This window comes from Sander lucioperca, chromosome 21 (genome assembly GCF_008315115.2).
Source record: "Sander lucioperca isolate FBNREF2018 chromosome 21, SLUC_FBN_1.2, whole genome shotgun sequence".
NCBI lineage: Eukaryota > Metazoa > Chordata > Actinopteri > Perciformes > Percidae > Sander > Sander lucioperca.
Window position 1 is genome coordinate 28,658,517 of NC_050193.1, and position 24,633 is coordinate 28,683,149.

Sequence of the window (24,633 nt, forward strand, 5' to 3'; positions counted from 1 at the left end):
GTGAACTCTCCTCCATAACTCACCGGCCCCTCTTTCTTTTATTACCCATTGCCCCTCCCACCACCACCACCTATCCCTCCGTCCTAATAATTCAAGCTGACGCACAATATAAGGGGGCATTGGAGAGAGAGGTGAGATACAGAGAGGAGAGGTGAGACAGAGAAGTAGGGTTGAAAAAGGTTAGAAGGAAGGAAAGCAGTCTTTGTGTAAGAGAGTATCAGGCGAAAGATAGGAGAAAAGGAAGGAGTGACAGGGCAAAGCAACGCCAGGAGGCAGACGGACAGAGAGGGTGAGAGGCAGATAGAGAGAAAGGTTTTGCCTCTGACTGGCTGAATCGGAACTGTCGAATGTTTCGGCCTTCAGATGCACACACGTCGGGTTTCTCTCCAAACCAGAAAAAAGAAATTCATTTCATTCAGCTAATCCTTGACAGTAGCAAAAGTACCACACTGTAGTGCAGTATGCAACTTCACACGTGAATCTCTATCTTACTAATATTTCAGTCAGACAACTCACGTTTGAAATGTTTATTATAACAGCAGCACATTGTGTTTGGCGGCCAGACTCCGACCTCATCACTCCCCGCATTATGGGTTTACATGAGATATTGGGGAGTGATGATAAAGTAGCTTCCCCCTGGCCGGAGCCTGCAGGTGGATGCTGGGGTGGTGGGCTAACAGCGGGCAGCGATACAGGTGCAGGGCAGCAGCAGCATTGACAAGGCAGAGATAGGGAAATTGTGCAGCTTAAATAGACCGCCAAATTGAGGGGGTGTGTTTGGTAAATGATACGGGGAGTGAGGCATGTCACATGTGTATACGCAGTGCAGCTCGAGTTGGCTGCCTGAACTAGCTCACAGGCGTCATCCTTTTTACCCTCACACCTCACTCCCTCCATCAATAATTTAATAAGTCTTGCTCGCCAGTGTGACTGAAAAATTAATGTGAGCTAGGAGTCGGGGGGCGGGGGGTTCCAGGGATGATGGATGAGGAGGTGGGTGTCATCATAGCTGGGTGGGGGACAGGCAGGCTGCAGAGTGCAGGTATAAGAGCTGAGAGTAGGTCAGATATTTAGCATACAGAGTGGATGCTAAGTTAGTTAGTTATAGACCAAACCACCGTGACACACTGTGACTTGTGGCTAACACAAAAATCACCTCCAGGTAGACAACTGGCAGTTGATTTGAATTGCGGAGATATGGGAAATTGGCAAACTTGTTTATTTCTGTTGTCATTTTCAGCCATTACTGTAATGTTTAAAGATCTATAGTTAAAGCTATAGTGCATAGGTTCTGTCGCCCCCATGAGGAATTCTAAGTAATGAATACACCACTGTTGTTGCATCCACATGACACAAGCCTTCCGTAATCACGCACCACCCCCACCCCTCCACCACGCAGTTGCTAGTGGTCAAGGAGGACATGGAGGATTAAAAAAACATGATGGACTCTTCAGAAGAGGTCATTATCTTCACTCAAGTTTCTGAGCGCGAAAGCCGCCGGACGACAACAATTTCTAAACACAGTCATGCTGAGAAATACAGAGAGAGTTTTGTAAAGCTGAATTAGCTTTGTATCAACTCATTTGGCAATGGCTTGAATGTAACAGACATTCATTAATATCAAAAAGTTACAACCTAATGTTGAGTCAAAGTGTTGACATATGACAACATCAAACATCAAACAACGAGATGACAGTATCCACTTGTTCCTCGTCCCTGTTTGCTCAACGCAAACATAAGAAAGGGACCTTAATTCGGAAAGAATATGAACGGTGGTGAATGGGGAAAGACAAATATTTTTTTTATCCCATTTGAATTGAGCCATGAATTACACATATGACGTTCGTCAGTTTAAAAGATAATTTTATAAGTCAAGAAAGTCTCAGTTTATTGTTAAACTGTTAAAGTATAAGATGAAAAAAATACGTAATTAGACAGACAAATCAAAGTCGCATGGATGACGTCTCGCTGAAGCTACGATGTCTGTGTGTATCGTACCAGATGTAACGTTACTCACACGAGCAGAGGATTTAGCTTGTTTGTAAGCTTTCCGGCTGATAAAACTTCACTGAATAAAATACAGCAGGTAGGATAACGTTACACGTGTTGTGGAACAGCGCTAAGCTGGCTAGCTAAAAATAATTTGCCTCTCCCCGTTCACTAACTGTTCATATTTTTTTCCGAATTAAGGTCCCATGAGGCCCACCGGAAGGGGACGGACTTCGCCGGATGTAACGTTACTCACACAAACGATGAGTCTTGATCGTTCTTTCGTTTCCCGGCTGACAAAAAGACACTGGATAAAACACATTGTGTAAGATAACTTTACGTGTTGTGGAACATAGCTAAGCTAGCTAGCGAGCAAGCCGAGCTAGCAAGCAAGGTGACGTACTTTGTGCGATACGAGGGATGTAGTTCACTGAGCGGATTCACACAAAACTAAGTGGTACTACAACAAACCTACGACAAACCATGACTTTCCATATTTGCAAAATGATCTTTTAAATTCACAAGTCATGGCTCAATTCAAACAGGATAAAAAAAATATTTGTCCCTCCCCGTTTACCATACATATTTTTTAGCAAAATAAGTTCCCATGGGGTCCACCGGAAGGGGAGGGACTTCGCCTCTCTATTGTCCAGCAAGTAGCCTTACTCCCAGCATGTAGCCTTACTCCCAGCATGAGTCTGACTGTGTTTGCCTTGTCAGAAAGTTTTCTATCATGTCTCTGAAGCTCTCTGAACCTATTATCTAGCTGTGGTCTGTGGGGAGCGCAGGTGAGAGTCTGCTTAGGGAGACAGTCTAGCCACTTTATCTCAACTTCACTATTTTGGGAGGTAGGTAAAATGATGAGTCTGAGCTCCTAAATGCAACTCTCTCATGCTCTTGTTCTCTTTCTGAAAACCCTTTTTCCTCCCCTATAGCTACACTTCAATCAATCTCTCTTTCCTTAACTCCTTCCAGCTTCCCTCTAACCCCCATACTTTTTTAGTCAGGCTAGTAGCATGGCTCCAGGGATAGCACTGTCGTTAAAGCAGTTTTTGGTCCAGACTGAAATACCTAAACAACTATTGGATGGATTGTCATAAAAAATTGTACAGACATTCATGTTCCCTAGAGAATGCACCGACGGCGTAATGACTTTGGTGATCCCCTGACTTTTTCCCTCGTGCACATTTATGATTTTGAGTAAAATAGCTCAACAACTGTTGGATGGATTGCCAATAAATTTGATATGCATTTATTCCCTGCACAGGATTAATTGTAATTGATTATTGTTCTACATGCTCCAAGGCTTTGTACCAAATTTGGCGAAAACCAGTCATTAGGGGGCGCTACAACAACTTAGACACGTTTTGGCCAATAACTCAATGCATGTAAATGGATAATTTGTAATTGCAATTTACTACAGACCTTGCAGCTCATGCGTTGCACTATTTCCTGACGTTTGCCTCACCCCCATCGCGCTTTGGGTTCTGCTTTCATGGACTCCACGGTCCGCCGGGGTCGACTTGCACCGGGGGGCTTGGACCCCGTTACAGTAGTCTGGGTCAAGGGAAGTACATTTCCAGGATAATTGTCTGACTATGTGTTGCCATTCTCAAACTCCATTCACTTAGGCAAACAACAACAAACTTCGAGCTAGCAAGCTACACACTGAAAATGGGAAGTTTTGAATTAAATTTGGATCGTGCAATAAGGCAGGCCTGCTTGGTTCTTTTAGGGAATGATTGTAAAGATTTACAAAGAATATGTTTACAGCATTTACTCTCTAACTGGGACGTTTTGGGGGGATTGCTGTGGACGAAGTACACACGGCGAAGTACACACGGTGATACACATTTTCTTTTGCGGGATGCAAATGTTCCACCAAATAAGTTCCTTGCCGAGGCTATTTCGCAGAGCCACCGTCGCTGCGTCCAGAGCTTAATGCCCTCCATGATTGTGATTGGTTTAAAAAAATGCAAACAACCCAGAATATCCCAGAATGTATCTGTGGTGTAGCCACACCTTACTCCACAGCTGGCAATGCAAGACTACTACTAACTTCAGTAACCGGTGATCAGGGAATTGCATAAGTGTTGACAGGTGTGTGGCAGAGCTGAGAGCTTCGACACTGACAAAACTGCAGGAATCTCATTCTTCTCAGAGCAGAAATTCCACAAACTGTTTGAGTGAAGTGATGATGTGTCACGGTGCAAAATAACACTGCTTGAGCACGAAATGCATTTGTGGAGCTGGTTTACTCACGCAGGACACCCATCCTCCATCTTTGACAAGCTGAGAATGTGAGAGGTTGGGAGCGCCGAAAGCCTCAGTACCTGGCAAAGTAATCATTGAGTCATTGCTCAACAACCCTATCAACCCCTGTAGATAATTTATATCGTGGTCATTTTGTAGTATGGGGCAGTACAAATCTTAATGCATCTTTAAGTCACTCTGGATAAGATCTGCTTGTTAAAATGTAAAAATGTAAAATGTACAGCCTTCACAGCCCAGCTGTTCAACAGTGAAAAATAAGCAGTTTTCGGGATGTGAGGTGTTTTTAATAATGTGAGAATCCATTATGCCATCTAATCACACCTCCATTTTGAATATGTCTTTCCATCTTCATGAAGCATCATCATTCAAACTTGGCTAGAAGCTGGTTTTTATACAGAATAAATGAAATATTTTAAATGCACAATGCTGAAAAAGAGCTTATGTATATCCAGACATTAGAAGCCGAGCTAAATGCACATGCTTTGATTTTCTCTGGATGTTTTGCTTGTATCCCCTTCTTATTATTCATACATTTCAATACAATTACACAAGGGACCTGCTCAGTACAAGCACACTATTATACTACTGGTGACTGAACAGCGTCAGAGACTGCTGCTGCAAGATAAATGCCCTTCTTGCTGAGACAGGGGAGGGTTCTCTTCATTTACTTCCATCAACCCGATTTTTCAATCTGTCCCGCTTCCCTGACCTCAAGACAGTTATTATGCATTGTGAAAGACATACTCCACCTCACTGTTGATCTCTCTCAGATAAATACATGTAAAATAATTATAGTATTGACTGAAATGGGTGCCAGTTCAGTTTGACAACCTTTTTTTAAGCTATAGTGCGTAGTTTCTGTCGCCCCCATGAGGAATTCTAATTAATGACTACACGCAGTTGCTAGTAGCGTTTATCCCGTCAAATCAAGGAAGACATGGAGAATAAAACAAAAACATGATGGACTCTTCAGAGAAGGTAATTATCATGTAATTTCTCTCCAACTCTGAGCGCTGCTGTTGCCCTTTCTCAGTGGTGACATTAAATGCATCACTCGAGCTTCTGCGCGCAAATGTCGCCGGACTACAAAGTTTTGTAAACATAGCCATGCTGAGAAATACAGAGAGAGTTTTGTGGAGCTAATAGGCTTAATTATCAACTCATCTGGCAATGGCTTGAATGTAACGGACGTTCATTATTTTTAAAATAGTTGCGCACTATAGCTTTAAATTTGAGAGAGAACACACAACAGGTCTCAGGCAGGACTACTGTTGTGCTGCACGGTCCAGCAGGAGCAGCGATGGTGTAGGGGGAAAAGAGGAGAGAGCAGCCTGAGAGAACCCTGAGGGGGCTGGACGGAATCAGCAGGGTTGTGTGGAGCGCCAGCAGCAGTGTGGGTTGTTGAGGGGGCAAACCCAGACCCAACCACTCCACCATACAGTCACCATATGGCCCTCCTCTCCCCCTCTTCCTGGAATTCCTGTCTGAGAGAGGGAGAGAGAGCTTGTGTGTGACAGAAAGATCATGCATTTAAGGGCCCTTTCACACTTACCGGTCCAGATTTTCTGAATTTATGAGTTTGATCCGAACCAAAATCACAGGTGTAAAACCTCCCCTGGACCACGGTTCGGACCAAACAGCCGTAATTTGGTCGGCAAAAACAAAAGTCTCGGTTTGGATCAAACTCAACCATGGCTTGGTTTGTTTCTAGTGTGAAATAATTTTTTTTGGATGGTTCGGACCAAATACAGGAAGTTCAGGTATTCCCGCGTAAACAACCGAGACAAGAAGACGTAGCAGGAGAGAATGAGCCGCGGTAGCACATGGGGTTCGGAGGAGACTACGTTTTTAATTGAAATATGGTCTGACATCGAGTAAAAATGTGTCGTTTTCTTCTTTCTTGGTAGCAATGAGAAAACTAGCCTTGAGTTTAGTTGGTACTGCAGGTAATAATGCTATAATAATAACAATATAGTGGCAACGATATGCATCTGTTAATTCATTCTTGTCAAGGCCAAAGAGTATTGTCTACTCGCCGAATTGACAACACGCTGACGTAAGACGCACGTCCGTTTACGAACCAATCAATGTATAGGAAGACGCAGCCCACATACTGTAGATGATGACGACAGGACGCAAGTATGTCATGTAAAGTTCTTTAGTTCGCTTGTGTAATTGCAATGTTAAACCAAACCAAAACTAACACAATGTATCAAAACATCAAGTTTGGTTCGGGCCTTGGTGCGGACTTTCAGGTGTGAAGGGGCCCTTAGTCTGTGAAAGAAAGCAAGAAAGTGGGAGGAGGACTCTAGCCTGGCTCCGCCATCCTACGTACTTCGGCTCAATTTTCATTTTCCTTCAGAACTCCGTCTGGGTTTGCGGTATATTCTTGGGTTTTCTTCGACCAAATATTTGGCGGTCCGATCAGCGAACAGAGGGAGTGGCTGAGAACGATGACGTTGAGGTCGTGCGCTAGTTTGAGTTGTAGTTCCGTAATGGCGGAGAAAGATGCGAGCGAAGTCATTCGGTCCGTTGTGGCAACGCTGCAGAATATCCAGAAGTTAAAGCCCGAGCAAGAACAATCTTTGCTGAGTTGTGTTGGTGGCCATGATGTTGTGGCCCTCCTCCCCACGGGGTTCAGGAACAGTTTGATTTTCCAGCTCGCTCCGTTAGTGGTGAAGGAGTTGGCTAAGGCTAACGCTAGCGATGCTAAGCTGACGTCACGACCAAACGTTAGCGATTGGTTATGGCAGATCCAGAGTGGCTCCAATAGTTTTAAACTTCAACAGAGTACCCGCCTTCAAGGAAGTTAACACTTGTCAGTGGAGAGTGGCCAGACTCTCTGTACAGATGAAATGTACCAGAGTCTGGTAGGACCAGGCTAATGTACCAGAGTCTGGTAGGACCAGGCTAATGTACCAGAGTCTGGTAGGACCAGGCTAATGGACCAGAGTCTGGTAGGACCAGGCTAATGGACCAGAGTCTGGTAGGACCAGGCTAATGGACCAGAGTCTGGTAGGACCAGGCTAGGAGGACTCAACGAAGGGTTTCAGATTATGCAAGTGTGTGTGTTACGAGAGAGTGCGTGTCACTACAAAAAAAATGCAAGGGGGGGGGGGGGGACTTCTTTGGCACATAAATACACCAGCAAAATGAAATGATTCGAGGATGCAGAGGTGTGCATGTCTGTGTCAAAATTCAGAGGTAAACACAAAAAAGCTTAAAAAGACTCAGTGCCAAATGCGTGAAACTTAGTTTTTTTTATTATTAATACTCAACACTTCATTTTGTTCATCATGTACAAAGAGAAAGAATAGTCTTATTTGAGCACTTATAATTGTAGATATCAATATTATCCTTATTAGAAGTACCTTAATGTTTATTTATTTTTTTGTTGCAATTTTGTCATGACGTGGTTAATTTTGTTATTGAGATTACTTTGATAGTTTCCATACAAAAAAAAAACAAGGTCAATGTTTCACCGCAGTATTCAGTATTTACACAACCTGTACAATTATTTGTTTTTGTGTCGTTTTCTGTTCGTATGGTGTAAAAATGTGGGTTTTTTTTTTTTTATTTCAAAGAAAAGGGCCACAAAAAGAGAAAAGAATGGCCAAGAATAATATTATGTATATCATTATGTATACAATTGATACTATTCATATGTTACACGTTTGTCAACCCACAGTAAATTGAATCAGGCTATGTAGTTTCAGTGAAGATGTGAGTTCACCTTGTGAAATACATTTAGTAGCAACCCCTTATGTCATTTTTCAATCAGCTAAAGCAATCCCTTAACTGTACCAATGAGGAGGATGGAAAATAGCAATATTAAACAAACAAAACTGTACACAATTTAATAGAAAATGTTGCATCAATATAAAGCAATATCAATACATATTAATACACGTACACACAGAAAGAACTTTTAAAATATGAGTAACCAAGTTCTGCAATGAATTAGGGTGAACTGGAAAATTATAAGCAGCTAAATTACAAATGGACCTTCACAACAACTCAATCATATAACATCACAGTATAATCCTTCCTATCTGCATGTGTGAAAACGCAATTAGCAACTCAATATGATAGAAATACCGATGTCAAATACCTTTTCCTCCAAAACACACAAAAAATACATTTTCACGAGTCAGTTTAACCGGTCAACATCGATCCCTGTAGCCGACCACGTCACGCTCTTATGTGGTCCCGTGTGTCAGTATCCCTGACAGACAAAACACGCGTCAGCTGAGGTGATGTGTACATCCTCCGCCTTCAGGATGTTCCAGGCCCCGCTGACTTTGCCACGGCCGTTTCTTGTGTTGTAAAAATGTGACACAGTGTTTTTCGCTCAACGCGACCCATTTGAACAAATGTGTTGTGGCATGCTCGTGTGCAGAGAAGTGAGCCCGGGACCGATTCGGCCGTAAGGGAAATAAAGACTCTGGCTGCAGAGCAGAGCAGCTGGAGGTGGTAAAGGCCTGATGATAGCATGTTTACCACAGTGTCAGGCGCACCTTGACTTCCTAACCAGCAGCTGGAAAATGGCCCTAGCTCGCCCTTTCCAATGCATGGAAAAAAAACAAAAAAAACAGGAAGTGATGAAATAGCACATACCGAGTACAGTAAGAGCTTTTTTCTGTCATCCTGTTTTTTTTTTTTTTTTTTTATTGCAAATAAGGGAGGAGGAGCGTGGTGGCTTGTATGAAAAATATGCAAACCTACACAGAGTTTACGTGCACAGAAACATTTTTCACTTTTCAATCAACCCTCTAGACATGAAAACAGTTGAGGAGAAAAACAGAAGAGATATGAATTTCTTCTCTCAGGGTTGAGGCAAAGATTATAGAGACTTATTGGAATCAGTACCATACAGAAGAGTGTGTGTGTGTGTGTGTGTGTGTGTGTGTGTGTGGGGGGGGGGGGGATTTCTGACTGCATGGGGTCAAAATTGCATATGTGCACAACAAATTATATTTCCAGTCTCGTGCTGAGAAGCAAGCAGTACACAAAGTTGCACAAACATAAGTCAGTATCCGAGGCTTTCTGTCTAATAACACAGTTTAGGAATATGCGAGCTTGAATATAGCAACAGCAGTTGATTCCCCTGAAGCAAAACTCTACATAACATGAGGCGTGACAGAACAAATGTTGCACCTTTTAATAATAAGGGGTTGCACAAATGCATTTCAGCTTCAAATGGATTCTCAATGAGATGAAACTACACTCACTCTTGGGTTTCCCACAAGATTGTGCTGAAATCCTCCGCAACATTAACGCCGTCAACACTGGGGAATGGCCAGCGTGCATTTGTGTGTGTGTGTGTGTGTGTGTGTGTGTGTGTGTGTGTGTGTGTGTGTGTATGCATGTGTGTATTCCTTTACCACAGTGATGTCTATCCCAAGCATAGAGAGGGAAGAGGATAGGCCAGGCCGACGATGGCTCTAAATTCTGTGTGCAGTCACCGTTAAAGAGCCCAGGTGAGAAGAAAAAAACGGGCAACAAAAACACAAATATCTCGTAAGTTTTTTTAACAAGGATTGCTGCTTAAAAATGAAGGATCACAATATACTGCCTCTATATGCAAATATCATCTATGTATACATGTAATATTGTATTCCATAAATGTGTAGATAATTGAATTGATCTCAAAAAGCATGAAGAAGAGCTTACCTTAAAAGAGAGAATCTAACACAATTCAAGGGAAACTTAGCGAAGACTCCTAAAACTAAACTTTCCCCCTTTTTTATCACCAAACGTCTACACCTACAGTAAAGTATCCTTGATTTCCAACACTTTAGTGAAAATATGAAAAAAAGCATAATTCTTAACATAATAAGTATACTGATTGGTAAACTATTATAATTAAGTAAACATGAGACTTAAAGTAAAAAGGTGCAATTATATCACTTATGATTAGTAATATTTGTGTCTTAAGTATATTTTTGCATAATTTTGTCGATGACTTTTTTTCGTTTTTATCAGTTTTTATTATCGTTTTGTTTATTTCTTAAATTGCTGTAAAACATATTGAAAGTTACATCCTGTCTGTCTGTCGACTGTACAAAGTGAAAAGAGTTTGAAATATATTATTTACAAGGAAAAGACTGAACGTACAAATGCTGACACTGATTGATGCCCACTCCAAAGTCTCCCTTCTTCTGCTCCTTCTTATTCCCCCGTCATTTCCTGTTCTCCTTATACCGTCTCGCTGATAATGGTTGACCTGAACTCTCGAAAATGTGTGCGTATAAAAATTCCAGAGATCCCAATCTATTCATTAGGAGAGTCATGGGGTTGCGGGGCGGGGGGTGGGGGGTGGAGGGGGGATAGATGGATGGATCAGTTTGATTTAAGGCTAACTCGATCAGTCTCACTTTGATGGTGTTGTCTGTGGAGCGAGGGAGGAGTAGGAGGAGAGGCTGTTGAACTTATGAATAGTTATCAGAAAAAATACAGCTGTTATCATTCAATCGTGATTTGCTTCCTTCCACACACATACCCACGCACGCACGCACGCACGCACGCACGCACGCACGCACGCACGCACGCACGCACGCACGCACGCCAACCTATTACATTGGTGCATTTAGATTAGGGTATAAGATAGAAGTCCGCAAGGACAAAGATCACACTCTACACACTCCAGCAGCTCCTGTCTCAGGCCAGCACTCCTTCGCAATCTCCCGCAGCCCTTGAACTTCTGACGCCGCCAGCTAACTGAAGATCAAACCTTTTAATAGTACATATTAATTTACAGTTAATATGATCATCAGACAGCTCTGGGGGGAGGGGGGACATGGTGATGGGATGATAAGGCATGTCTACTGAAGTGCCTGAACCTACACCAAGTAAAAAGGTCCTGTGCAATACAATGAGGCCTCTCCAGCAAAAAAAATAAATAAATAAATAAAAAATAAAGACTATCTACATCAGTTAAAGTGAAAAGCCATTCGCAAAGATGTTCGCAAGATGGCTGCCTTCAGGACGCCTTCGGGACGCCTTCCGGACGCCTCTGTCAGTGTCGAAGAGGCCTGTCCCAAATCGACATCCTCCTCGGCTCAAGCTTTAATCGGCATCATTGTCACGGGGCAACAACATTTTTCCTACCCATTTTGTGTTTTCGCCAACATAAACAGCAGTCCATATATTTATCATACACAATGTACAAACAAAGCTTTCTGTGCGCGCCTCTCAGACTGCTTACGTGAGTGAATAAGTAACGCCTTCTACGAGATACTGGTGAGAGGCGGGAAAATAAATAAAAAGGTGAGTGCCTGGTGACTGTTATCATGTAACCTGAATAAAAGAAGTGGTCTAAAGGCTGCCGTGTTGTGAAGTGAGACGCGGTCGGTCTATCCGTGACATCCTAAAAATACATCTGGTTCGTAAAGCGCTGCCCACATTCGACATATGAAATCATTTTCTTACGAAGTTATAAAACATCATCCTCTTGTATCTAAACCATCAGCTGCAGTGTCTCAAAGCCTTGCTGTACATTTTCACTGCAGCTTTGGCTCAATAAACGTGAAGAGAGTCACAGAGGAGCCTAAAAAAACATGCCGGTCCATCCCGGTGCAGGCCTGTCGCACGAGGACGGCGGGTGAACCGGAGGACACATCCACTGGAGACCATTAAGGCACGTCCTTCCTCTCAATCTCTTCAGCTTTTGAGACGAAACGCGTCGTTCACAGTAACACAAGTTCAGACCGACAAAATCGGCATGTGTTTAAAGTATGAGTGTGTGTGTGTGTGTGTGTGTGTGTGTGTGTATGTGTATGTGTGTGTGTGTGCACTTCATTTGTAACGTCTTGAAACATCAAAGAAGGATCTGTCAGCTCTAAACATGTCTCTCCAGATCCTGTTTTTTCCACAAGGAGCAAATAAATGTATGAGCATGAAGTAGACTATTCTACAGAAACCATTGAAAAAAATAAGAAGTTAAGGACTCAGTCTTTCTGACTTGTTGGTTGAACTTAGAACAACCTTCCAGCTGCCACGGGAGGCAGACAGGATACAACCACAGGTACTCAAACACTAGTGAAATATCATACCAGCTGAACATAAAACAAATTAAAACAAACTTAAGTGATATCATAAGCAGTGTTATCATAATCAGCACTAACATTTTTGTTATTCACAATGTTATCAATATTATTGTTGTTCTTATACCCTGTTTTTTTTTTTCTATAAGAATATCTTATCATTCATGATTGTATTTCTCAAAGCAAACAAGATCAGGTCATTTGGCGTTGGGGGATGAGGAGGAGGGGGGTTGTGGGGGAGGAGAAGAGACGAGTTGGGACGGAGAGGAGATGGACAGGCCGGGGCTGAGAGAGAAGCAGAGAGTCATCGCCTGTGTCGTGGCTCCGGTAAGCGTGACAACGTCTCCGTTCTGCGGTGACACAGGGGCAGATGGGCCGCTCGCTCTCGCAGTCTTTTTCCTCAGAAGCGCCTCGGCGGGAGCTCTCGCGTCGACAGGCAGTCGCATCGCAACAGGCTCACACGTCCAGTATCAAATTAAAAGATGAGCTGTCGCCTCTTTGCGACAATAACCGAGTACATTGACTTCTGCGTCACCGGTGGATGAAAATAATGGACTTGGGGGAGTCGAGCGCATTTGTGTTAATGTTGAGGTGGGGGGGATGTTGATCGACCGTGAGTGGACATAAAAGTAGAGTAGCTTTGGCCGTTTCTGAGAGAGGGTTAACATCCCACACCTCCTCAGAGTGTCCTGATTTTTTAACCCAGATTAGTTTTTTTGCTAAAACAAGATTTTGTACTCTTCTTACATCTCCATATCACAGTCTCCAGTTCTCTCCTCTCTTACCTAATCGTGCTGTCCCAATATGGGCTAGGGTTGCAGTGTGTGGACAGTGTCTTTTAAAATCATCCCTGATCTCCCAACACTAGTACATGCCTCTATTCCTCCCCCCCCCCTTCCTCCCTCGCCATTGTCCGGTCCTCCTCCCCCTTTTTGTGTTTTGTTCTCACACGTCAGACTCAATGCTGGAGAGTTTCTCGTACACATGGCCATTGCTTCCGTTGAAGGGACGTGGGGGGCCCACCCCCAGCATGGAGCCGTGGTGGTTCATTCCACCGTGGCTGAGCTCTTTCGGGAACCGGGGGGTCACGTTGGACATCACCCCGGCCGTGGCAGACGCCGGCAGATATGACGTCGTGCTCATCTGGCTCCTGAAGTCACTTCGGCTGTTTTTGGCAACTTGTTGCTGCTGCTGCTGCTGCTGCTGCTGCTGTTGCTTTTTCATGTAATATTGTTTGGCTCCGTGCATCAGACACTGGTCGTCCCCAAAGGTGGGTATAAAGGGGTTTTGGTTTACCCTGTCGGGGTAAAGAGATTTGGATAAAGAGAACCCTCCCCCACCTCCTCCTTCCATCAAAGACCTGTCCCGGTCTCGCATGTCTCTCTCTCCGATGGAGCGGCGGTGGAGGCCCTCGCCGCCTCTGAACAGGCCGAATGGTGAGCCGGGTCTTTTCCGGCCCTCACCTGCGTAAAACAATGGGTCCCGGTCTCTTTCCCTTTCTCTCTCCGAGCCCCCGTGACGCTCAAATATGTTTGCGAAGGGGCTGGAGCCCTCCATGTAGCGTTCTTTCTCCTTCAAGCTAACACTTCTGGGTGGGGGCAGCATCCCTCCCATACCCGCACCGCTCATCCCTCCAACCCCCCCTAGGCCTATCAGACTTCCCATCCCACCTGACTCCTCTTTCTGAAGGTCCACAAACGCGTCATACGAGTGCTGCCGCCTCAGTTGTTTGCCCAATCCTCCACTCTTTCTCCTCTGCTGGCCCTGAGGTTGAGACTGAGGGCCTGCGCCCATGCCGCCTCCTCCTCCTCCCCCGCCTTTCCCTCCCCCCATCTGTTCCAAGAGGTGGTTGTTGTCCTCGCTGATATCGTAGAGGTTTCCTGTCTTTTTACAGCCCTCGCAGCGCATGCAGGTCGCGGAGCTGGGGCGGCTGTTTCCTCCGCCTCCAGAGGACCCGCAGCTCATACCACCACCGTACCCAACACCACCACCCACTCCTCCATGCATGGACATCTGCTTGCCCACTCCTCCCCCGCTAGCCCGGCAGTTCCTGCACTCCCACTCTCCCCCTGCCAGCCCAGATCCTCCCCCACTCTTTGAATCTGACTTCTTGGGTTTGCCCTTAAGAAAATCATCCACTGGAACCAGGGTGGTGCAGGTCGCCACTCCTCCATCTCTACTCCCAGGGCCCTCCGTCAGGTCCACATGTTCCCACTGAGGGACGCCCTCTTTGGGCCGAAACTGGTCCAAATAAAAATCCCGAACGCTCTCCTTTTCTCTGAAGAGATAGGAGTTCCCGTCGTTGTTACCTCCTCCACCTCCTCCTCCTCTCTTCCGTTCAGCGGGCAAAAGCGGTGGGGAGGTAGAGCGGTGGCCGTGGTAATGGTGGTGGCTGATGTGGTAGGGTTTCCTCCTGTAGCCCAGCTCGATCTCGTCCAGCTCCCGTCTGGACTTGGCAGAGGCTGGCCTCTTTTTCAGGCTATCGCGGTATTGTTTGCGCTTCTTGGCATTACCTTCCAGGTTCCCATAAGTTACTGTGTGCGTGGAAATGTCCGAGACATCTGAGCGTATATTCCCATCGTCATCTCCTCTCCCTCCACAGTAGCCGTGCCCAGGGATAAACGTGGAACTTGAGGCGCCTCCTTTGAAGGAGAACTTCCCGTACAGGTCCGGCAGGCCTCCCTTAAAGCTCTGGCCTGAGGGGGGAGTCTGTCCAGACAGCAGGTCAAACTTGCTCATGTTCCTGTGGGTCAGTGCTGAGCATGGCTGGGTGGTGAAAATAGGGGCCATCCCTCCGCCCAGACTGTCACAGTCGAACATGCCCCCCTCCAGAGAACTAGCGCTGCCCAGACTGTGGGGCCTGTTGGGAGCCGGTCCGCTGAGCCCCAGTGTTGAGCCGTGGTGGTGCAGGTAGTGGTCCTGGTACAGGTTACTGTCCTTCAGGTGGAGGTTGCCAAACGTCCTCTCCACCTCACTGATGTAGTCGCTGAACATGTTGTCTTCCGGGATGTAAGGGGGCTTGCAGTCGGAGTGGCCCGCCAAGCTGCGCCGGTGTTCAGAGATGTCATAAACAGAGGATTCCCGGCGGATGAAGTCCAGAGCGCTGTGGGGTGAGCCGTTCACCCCCGACAGGGAGGCCATGTTCTTGGCGGTGCGTAGGAGGCGCATAATGTTGGAATGGGTGTTGTTCATGGTGGCTGATGGGGAGTTCAATGCCGAGCTGCTCTTCTCCTCAATCTGCACACCGTGGATACAGCTGTAGATGCCCTGTGTGGGGAAATAAAGGCATTAAACAGTGACATTTGATACATTTACAGTAACCATCATTTTTCACTAATATTGTAATTTAAGTTGACAAAAACATCAGACTGCAGCTGCATTGCACCCTGACCACCCCACATTTTAGAACCTAGAGGACATAAAGTGAATACAGCTCTTTCTGCTGATGCCGTCAATCCATTGCTCATATAAACACAATATGTCACAAGTCAAAACAGATGTCATTTATAAACGGTAACCTGTAGTATATTAGCTGGCGTGAGATAAAGTGAGACAGTGCAAGACAGCATACAGTATGAAGACTCAGAGAGGATAGTGTAGCTGCACGGTGGATGATCGATAAAGGCAAAGGGGCTGCAAAAAAAACCCCCGGGTCCCACTTGTCAATACCTTCAATCAATGTGATTAGAATTCAGCTGAACAATATCCTCCGGCAGTTATTAAACACCTCAGTTCCACTGGCGCTAGACGCCGCAACACAATTCCCTCCGAAGAAAAAGGCCAAGCCAAGGAGAAGCCGGCCGAGCGTTAAAGTGACAAAAAAGATAAACTGCTCCATTTGCATTCAGTGATGTACGATACAATATTCAGATAAAAACGATTGTACGGAGGAGAGCAAACCAGGCATGACAGATGGGGGACGGTAAAAGGATCAGATCAATTCCAAACAATGATTTTGCTCAGTTTTTCGGAATTTCTGTAGATGACTATGGAAATAAAAGGATACTTTTGACCACTGTTAAAGATCGATGATCAGCTGACCTCCGACCTGCTCACCACTACAGAGGGCAGGACAAGAGGTTACGGGTCTGCTGGCTGTCAAACTACAACTCTTACCAACCTCCTCCTTTTATCCACTAACATTGACTCGTTGACCCACAGCTCTCCTTTCCCTCGACGCTCGTTTCCTGCTAATTAATTAGCTCCATGGACAGCACCTGCATTTCAGCCAAAAAGGCCTTCATCCCCCATTCCGCTTTTAGAGATAATGTCAATTTCACAATCTGTTAACAGCCAAGTATGTAAAGCTTGACAATGGCTAAAACCAAGAGGCGGTTAACATAAATACAAAAGAACTCCTTATATTTAAGATATATTGGAATTGGATGGAAATCTTGAAGTGGAAGACAAATGTTAAATATCACGCAGGGTTTTTCCCCCCACTTAGAAGCATCTTTCAATGTTTATCTGGTCCTTCTTTGTCTCATCTGTGTTTCTTTATCCATCTGCCTGTTTATATAACTTGTCATCACTTCACATCTTTTGTTTTTCTTCTTTTATTGTCTTGATTACACCCCACCTGCTGCCAAATCTGTCACGTCTTCCCTCCCATGACTATCTATGACAACATCCCATTTTGGGCCGACCTTTCCAGAAGCATCCATCCATTAATCTTTAGAGGATCTTCCCCACTTCAGGTTTTGATGGCGAGGTTGGGTTGTATTGAGAAATTAAGGTAAATGAGAGCAAGCTCAGGATAAATATTTGTGTTTTTTTAAAGGTTCCATATTGCATATGCCTTTTTTTATTATAAAGCAGGTCGAGGTGCTATATAAATTGATAAAAGTATCAAAACACAGAAATGCATACAGCCTGTATTCAGAAACTGTGCCTTTAAACGAGCCATCAGGACTTCTGTACGGTTGTGATGTCACAACTATACTATATATAGGTAGAAGGTGCCGCTACAGTGACGTTACAGTCATTTCCCGGCTGCAATGGTGGTGCAGAGACTCCCAAGAGTCCGGAGGTTGTAGACCCCAAAACGCTGACCAATCAGAGCAGACTGCGCTTTTTTGGGAGGGGCGCTTAAAGAGACAGGCGCCAAAACAGAGTGTTTCAGACAGAGAGTGAATACAGGTATATTCAGACAGACTGTATGGAAAAAAAACAATGTGTTTTTTTTTTAATATTAAAGCATGTTACATGTTTTAGTAGAAACCCAAAATACAAGTATGAACCTGAAAATGAGCATAATATGGGACCCTTAAAGCTTTTTCTTTCATACACACACACACACACGCACAAATAAATGTAACCGAGCGTTTCTTATATTGTCTAGACTCACTGTTTGACTCTAAAATGAAGACACTGGCTTCCAATGTCAGAACCAAGACGGCACTGCACGTCTCACTTTATTTTAACCCCACACCGTCAAAAACGTCAGAAAAATACAACGCTTTCTCTACTTCCGTTTTTCCCTTCAAAATAAAAGCTCTATGTTTATTACAACAGACAAAGCCAGAAATCTTGGTGTAGTCATGGACTCAGACCTGAATTTTAACAGCCACATTAAGATAATTACAAAGTCAGCATATTACCACCTTAAAAATATATCAAGGGTTAAAGGACTTATGTCTCAGCAGGATTTGGAAAAACTTGCCCATGCTTTTATCTTCAGTAGACTAGACTACTGTAACGGAGTCTTTACAGGTCTCCCTAAAAAATCAATCAGACAGCTGCAGCTGATTCAGAACGCTGCTGCTCGAGTCCTCACTAAGACCAAGAAAGTGGATCACATCACTCCAGTACTGAAGTCTCTACACTGGCTTCCAGTGCCTCAAAGAATTGATTTCAAAATACTTTTGCTGGTTTATAAATCACTAAACGGTTTAGGGCCAAAATACATTTCTGATCTGCTACTACAGGATGAACCACCCAGACCTCTCAGGTCGTCTGGGACAGGTCTGCTTGTTGTCCCCAGAGTCAGAACTAAACAGGGGGAAGCAGCGTTCAGTTTTTATGCTCCACATATCTGGAACAAAATCCCAGAAAACTGCAGGTCTGCTGCAACTCTCAGTTCTTTTAAATCAAGGCTGAAGACCTATCTTTTTGAGGTTGCCTTTCTTTAAAAATGTTCATTTCTTATACTGAAGTTGCATTGTTGACACTGTATGACAATCTATATAAGCATATAAAGTAGAAATTCCTATTGTATCTGCATTTATATATTTAACTGTTTTAACTGGTCTTCAATGTTTAATTTCTTATACTGCACTGTAACTTTTATTCTCGTATTTTATCTGTTTTAAATGTTTTAATCTGTTTTCATGTAAAGCACTTTGAATTGCCCTGTTGCTGAAATGTGCTATACAAATAAAGCTGCCTTGCCTTGTCTACAACTTCCTCCTAAGCTTCAACTGAGAGGTTACACAATAAAATACCTTACATAAACAACAACCACAACTGAGAACAAAAAGTTAATACTGTAGTGCATTAAATCTTGTGAATGCTGCGATGTATTCAACAGCAGATTTTGTCTACTCCACATGCCCATATAATGTAACAGTTGGCAGATTGCTGCCAGCCCAGTGCTACAGTAGCTGATTATTTATATGTTATTTACAGGGTGTGTGTGTGTGTGTGTGTGTGTGTGTGTGTGTGTGTAGCAATAACTGTGGCCTGAGGGTTCCTAAGAATTTTCAATCCACCAGGGGATCGCAGCAAAATCTATAAGTGATTACACTGGTACAGAGAGGCAGGAAATCAACAAATAACTAGCTGCCCCCTATGTATAAATTGCATATACTGTAGAGTGCCTATTGTACATGCTGCAGCTCATAATTTAATACTGTGTGTGGTGTAAGTATATGGTGCCTAATGCTAATCAACCTAGCCGTGATGTGATGTGAGGACTGTAAAAAGAGTCTAATACATTTACTGTCATTAGAGGCTTTTTAAATCGATATAATTAATTTGTTTCAGTGTAGCAGGTGGGACCTGGAGGAGCAGGTAGCCAGGGGAGAGCCCTGCCGAACTCCCCTCGCAGGGAGGGAACGCTAACCGACCATGAAGCCATGACCGAAGCCACGTGACTCACGCCAACCGTGACAGAAGTCTCATTTTTTTTACATTGCCAAGCTTAAATGTTAATTGCGGCAATAACAATAAAGTTTATTGGATTATGCTGTGAAATTTAAAAAAGCGGAATCAATCTGTGTGGCAGAGCAAAGGGGGGGGGGGAGCGAAAGGAAGAAATGGCTGAGGCTGGAGAGCAAACACTCGAGTAAATGAGAAGGAAACGATATGAAGCTGTAGCCGAGTGTGGAAAGATAATAAACCGTAATTTCCACTGTTCGCAATGCCCGTGCTCTGTGCTACATGTGCAAATGAACACTCTCAGTGAACATTTCCCCTGAATATTTTAACATACTGAAATCATACTGGCTGTAATTGTGGACACTCGGCGTTCATTTACGTTGTCACATTGTAGCAAAGACAGAGGTGATTTCTGTAAACGAGAGCAATCGCTGGATGTTACAGAGCATAATTGCTTTCAGATCCAGTCCCCATACACATCATAATGATGTTATAATCAAAAACAACACCAAGCAGCCTGTCTGTGGAAATGAGAAGTCAACTTGACATTTTTTGCAACTGATATTTCTACACAAACACACGACCATAAACAAGGTGACAGCAACAACGTGAAATTAACACCATACAAAATAATCAAAGTTGGGCACTGGAGCGTAATATTAGAGCAGAGAGGGGAAAATGTTATGTTGGGTTTGTTGTTTTGCTTTGCTTTCTTGGCACAAGCTGCCCCGGCACCACAGCAGCGTATCAAATGTGTGTGTGTGTGTGTGTGTTTGTGTGTGTGTGTGTGTGTGTGTGTGTGTGTGTGTGTGTGTTCTCTGCAATAAATTAGCCACGTGGTTTAGGGTTTTGCCTGCAGCGGTTCACCTTCAGAGGCACGCAGTGAATTACACCGAAGCCATGTCAAAACAATTGGAATGCAAATCAAATACCTCGGGGGTGACTTTGGTCTCCTGGGATCCAGTAATCTACCCTCTCCGGTTGTGTGGCTGATTTTGGTTGAGTGAAATATTGATTTTGGCTCAACATTTTTGTAAATATTTACCCCCACAGACATCAGAAAGGCCTGACCATCTAAACAAAAAGGTAAAAAGCTCCCAATTTCTGTTTGGAAGTGACAGTTTTGGTTTGGCTACATGCTTATATACAATTTTAGCAAATCTAAAGCCTGGAAGAATAAAGCAGAGACATTACAGACATGATGTAGGGATGAAAAAAACAAGTAATGGAGGTTACTTTACAGACAGGAAGGAGTTGGTGGTGACGCAGTTGTAAATTAGAGACTTAGAACCTGGATGTTTTCTTAATAGAAAATTCTGGTGAGAAAGTGCAGCTGGTAGTTGTTGACTTTGGCTGCCATATCATGCTAGAATTCCTCTTTGACTCTTGAATATCAGTCTCTCTATGTATTTATTAGTGCTGTCAGTTAAACGCGTTATTAACGGCGTTAACGTAAACCCATTTTAACGGCGTCAATTGGTTTATCACGAGATTAACGTTCTTTTTGGCATAGCAAACTTTGTAGTTTTTTTCACATGCTGTTGCAACAACTAGTAATGTTAGAAAAACTACAATACCACACCGGATCTAGCTAGACCGGAAACAGAACAACAGGCACGCCGCACACACTTGTTTGGGCGTGCGAGCCGGCCAAAGAGTAGTAGGCTAACGTTACGTTTTGAGTGGATGGTGAGCGCGAGACGCCGAAATGGATGCCAACAAGATTCTGAATGGAAAGTTTACTTTTAAAAAGTTGCCAAATGGTTCCATTGACAAGACCAAAGTGATCTGTGTGTTTTGTCGTTGTGAACTGAGCTATCATCGCAGCACGTCCAGTCTGAAATACCACTTGATGGCCAAACACACAGCTGATGGCCGAGCACACAGCTGATGGCCGAGCACACAGCTGATGGCCGAGCACACAACTGATGGCCGAGCACACAGCTGATGCCAATTCTCCGCCCCCTCGTCAAAGCCAGGCGACAAAAGCACAAAACAAGCCAATCCACTTTTCCATGTTGATAAGAGCATTAAAATGAGAAAATATAATTGGACAAAAAGAAATCTAGGGACATTTAGAATAGATAAAAATGTGCGATTAATTGTGAGTTAACTATGACATTAATGCGATTAATCGCGGTTAAATATTTTAATAGTTTGACAGCACTAGTATTTATCCTTTAATTCCTCATACCATTCTCAGCCCCTTCCGTCCCATTTAACAGTCATGACCAGTTGAATGACGAACGCCGTGTAACCAGTAACATAGCTCAAGCACGGCATTCGTCATGACTGTTTTCCCAAGATGGCGCCTGCCTGTATACGTGAACGGTACTGTCTTTATAAACTATCTTTTTAATAAACTGTTTGTACACTTACAAAGTTCTCAATGCTTGGGTTTACATGTAGGGACCCTCATTATGCTACCGTTAAGTTAAGTGTGGTGATTGCTACCCTTGTTAGTGGTATAGAAATAGAGATTTCTTTTTACTTTCGCGTGCCCCGACAACTAGCTTTATAAGCTAATTAGCGGTTTGCGCTAAAACTGGTCACATTCGATTAGCATGAAAACATATCCCAGAGAACGGTCGACTCGGTACACATGTTATTAACCCCTAGGCTCATTTTGCGCTGGATTTATCCTTTAAGTAAAGAATATATGTTAAAGCAATAATTACGTTTGGATGTTTTAATTCATACTTGCGGATTTATCTTTTGCCATCAGATGGGTTTAACACTATTACGGAATCATGGCTGAAAAACAGTGTAACAGTAGCACAAGTAGAGAAGAGTCAAACAGTCAGCCAAATGACTCAGTTTGACTGTACATTAGCTGAAATTTGCCGCTGAAAGATACACTTGGTCATACCAGACAGAGTGGGTGTATTGAACGGGGCGGGGCCATGGTGTGTTTAATTGCTTATGAATGCAACTTTTCATTTTATGAGAGGAACACTGTGTTCTTTCAAATGTTGCATCATCTCTTTTTAAATATTTAAGCAACAAAAAGCTGAAGTCAAATTCTGTGTTGTGATGCCCTTCGGTGTCATTTAAGTGTTTTTGCTGAGCCAGGTCATGGCAGTGTTTACACTTAACTTGGCCATTAAAACTGATTCTGATTCGGATTTAAGGTTGCGTGCTAGTCGTCATTTATTCATATCGGCCACTACAAAATTCGGAAAGTGTGCCAAGTAGCCAAGTGTGACGCTACTGGGCTTTTGCTTGATTTGATGCTTGAAGACACCTGGTGTAAAAATGCATCAGGTCCCGTATGCTGGCTCTGTCCTGAACAGAACTTACTGGCAATCTGAATCTGGCAATCAGAATAGTAGTTAAAAAGTACAAGCCATGGAAAGCTGACAACAGTGTTTTACCTTACAGATGGATACATGTATTGTTTATTCATTCATTCTAACACCATTTTGGATACCAGCTCTAAAGTCTGAGTAGTTTCCTGTCTTCCCTTTCCCCACCCTCTCTCACCCTGCTGATGGAGAAGACGAAGCCGGGCTGGCCGGAGCAGACGCCCATGAAGCAGAAGCGCAGCTGCCAGTAGAACCAGTGCTCACAGATGAAGGTGATGAGCGACAGAGCCATGGCGGCGCCGAGCATGTAGAAGACGCCGGCCATGTTGTCCACATCCAGCTGACTGGACATCACCTCGTTCTTCTCGTGGTGGCAGATCCCCGTCAGCCACAGGGACTCCAGCTCCTCCATCTCACCTGGATGGAGAAGGGGAAGATGGGCAGAAGAGAAGAAGGACAGAGGGGAGGGAGAGATTGGCAAAGAGTTGATGGAGGAACAACAAGAAGGGAGTGGGATGGAGGCAAGGAAAGGAGGGAGATACAGGGATGGATAGAATGAGAGACAAGGAGACGAGACAGAGGACGGGGGGCATGATGACGACATGCGGAGAAGTGTTGTTATGATTCGTACGGGAATTGAAATAAAGAATAAGGGTGTGAAAAAAGTGAGATGGAATGTAAAATATAAAAGGAGAGAGGAGGGACATGATGTAATAACAGGATGGGTATCGGAGGACACGAGGGATGGAGAGATGATGCAACAGAAGAAGGGAAGAGGGAGATGGCGGGCAGACGGTGGAACGGGGGGGGGGGGGGGCATGGGAGTTAGAAGTGAAATTCAGCCTTGAGTTTCGCAGTAGGCTTCATTACCGACAGGAATAGAGTAACACACGCCATTGGTCACGTGTTAATTACATTGATCTTTTTTGCACTAATTTCTGCAAATAATTGTGTGTCTCTAAGTGTTTACTACACAATATGTTAAAGCTTTAGCATTTGTGCATGTGTGTGCGTGTGTGTGTGTGTATGCGTGCGTGTGTGTGTGTGTGTGTGTGTGTGTCTGCGCGTCTGATGCTGGTCCCTGAGCTTCTGGACTCTTTTGTGGGTCACCTTCTGTTTCATCACGAGCTGTTCTCTATCAAAGCCGACTGTGGCAGGACGGGCGATGCTTAATTAATCATACATTCAGCCGTCGTCGCTGCGCGTCAGCACGATTCTTGCACCGGAGCACTGGCTGGCCTCTGAGCATCAACAAAAATGCTCCACAGCATACAAAGTCAGAGATAGAGGCACCACACACACACACACACACACACACACACACACACACACACACACACACACACACACACACACACAAAGATACAGACACAATCACACAGCAGCTACTACTTTATATCTGCTGAGAAACTGACTGAATGAAATGCAACCACTTTGTAGCTGTTTTGACATGACAGTGGCATACAACATGCATTTGCATTTGTATGACAAGAGCGCATTAACACAATGGCTTTGAAGTAACCCAGCAAACATTGATACTTGGAGACGTTGTTTGGACCCCAATCAAGACCCCCAGTTATGGTCCAATAACAGTTCCTAAATAAAAATTGTGCTGTTATCCATGACGTTACCTGGCTGTCTGCTGGACGTTCTAGCGATGTTAAGTATGTCGTTACCACGACCAATCAACTAAGTTAACTGCCAGGACTCGAACCCCGGTCCAGATACAACAGGCCCAGACTGGCAATGGGAGCGGGGGTGATTCCTGGTGGCCTAGCCAGCTGATTGGCCTGAAGTGACAGACCAGTGTTAACCTTAGACCTGCAGGGCCTCCGGCGATTTCAGGCTGACATCACTGTCTTTACGCGTCTGTAGCGGGCTATAAAGCGAAGATATTGGTGTCCTATGAAACTAGATGTCCA

At 44.2% G+C, this 24,633-nt stretch overlaps 1 protein-coding gene across 3 annotated transcripts in view; it reads right to left on the minus strand.

Moving 5' to 3' along the window:
* Positions 1–7,508: 7,508 nt before the first annotated feature.
* Positions 7,509–24,633, minus strand: part of LOC116065533 (glutamate receptor ionotropic, NMDA 2B) — a 165,777-nt gene continuing 148,652 nt past the window's right edge. For 2 of the 3 annotated variants that reach the window (XM_031321076.2, XM_035996780.1), the window contains exons 16-17: positions 22,890–23,128; positions 13,254–15,575 (exon numbers count right to left, since the gene is read on the minus strand). In XM_031321076.2, the coding sequence (XP_031176936.1) occupies positions 13,254–15,575; positions 22,890–23,128 (2,561 nt within the window). Of the gene's footprint in view, positions 15,576–22,889; positions 23,129–24,633 lie in introns of all 3 variants that reach the window. The other variant, XM_035996781.1, reaches the window with a different exon arrangement.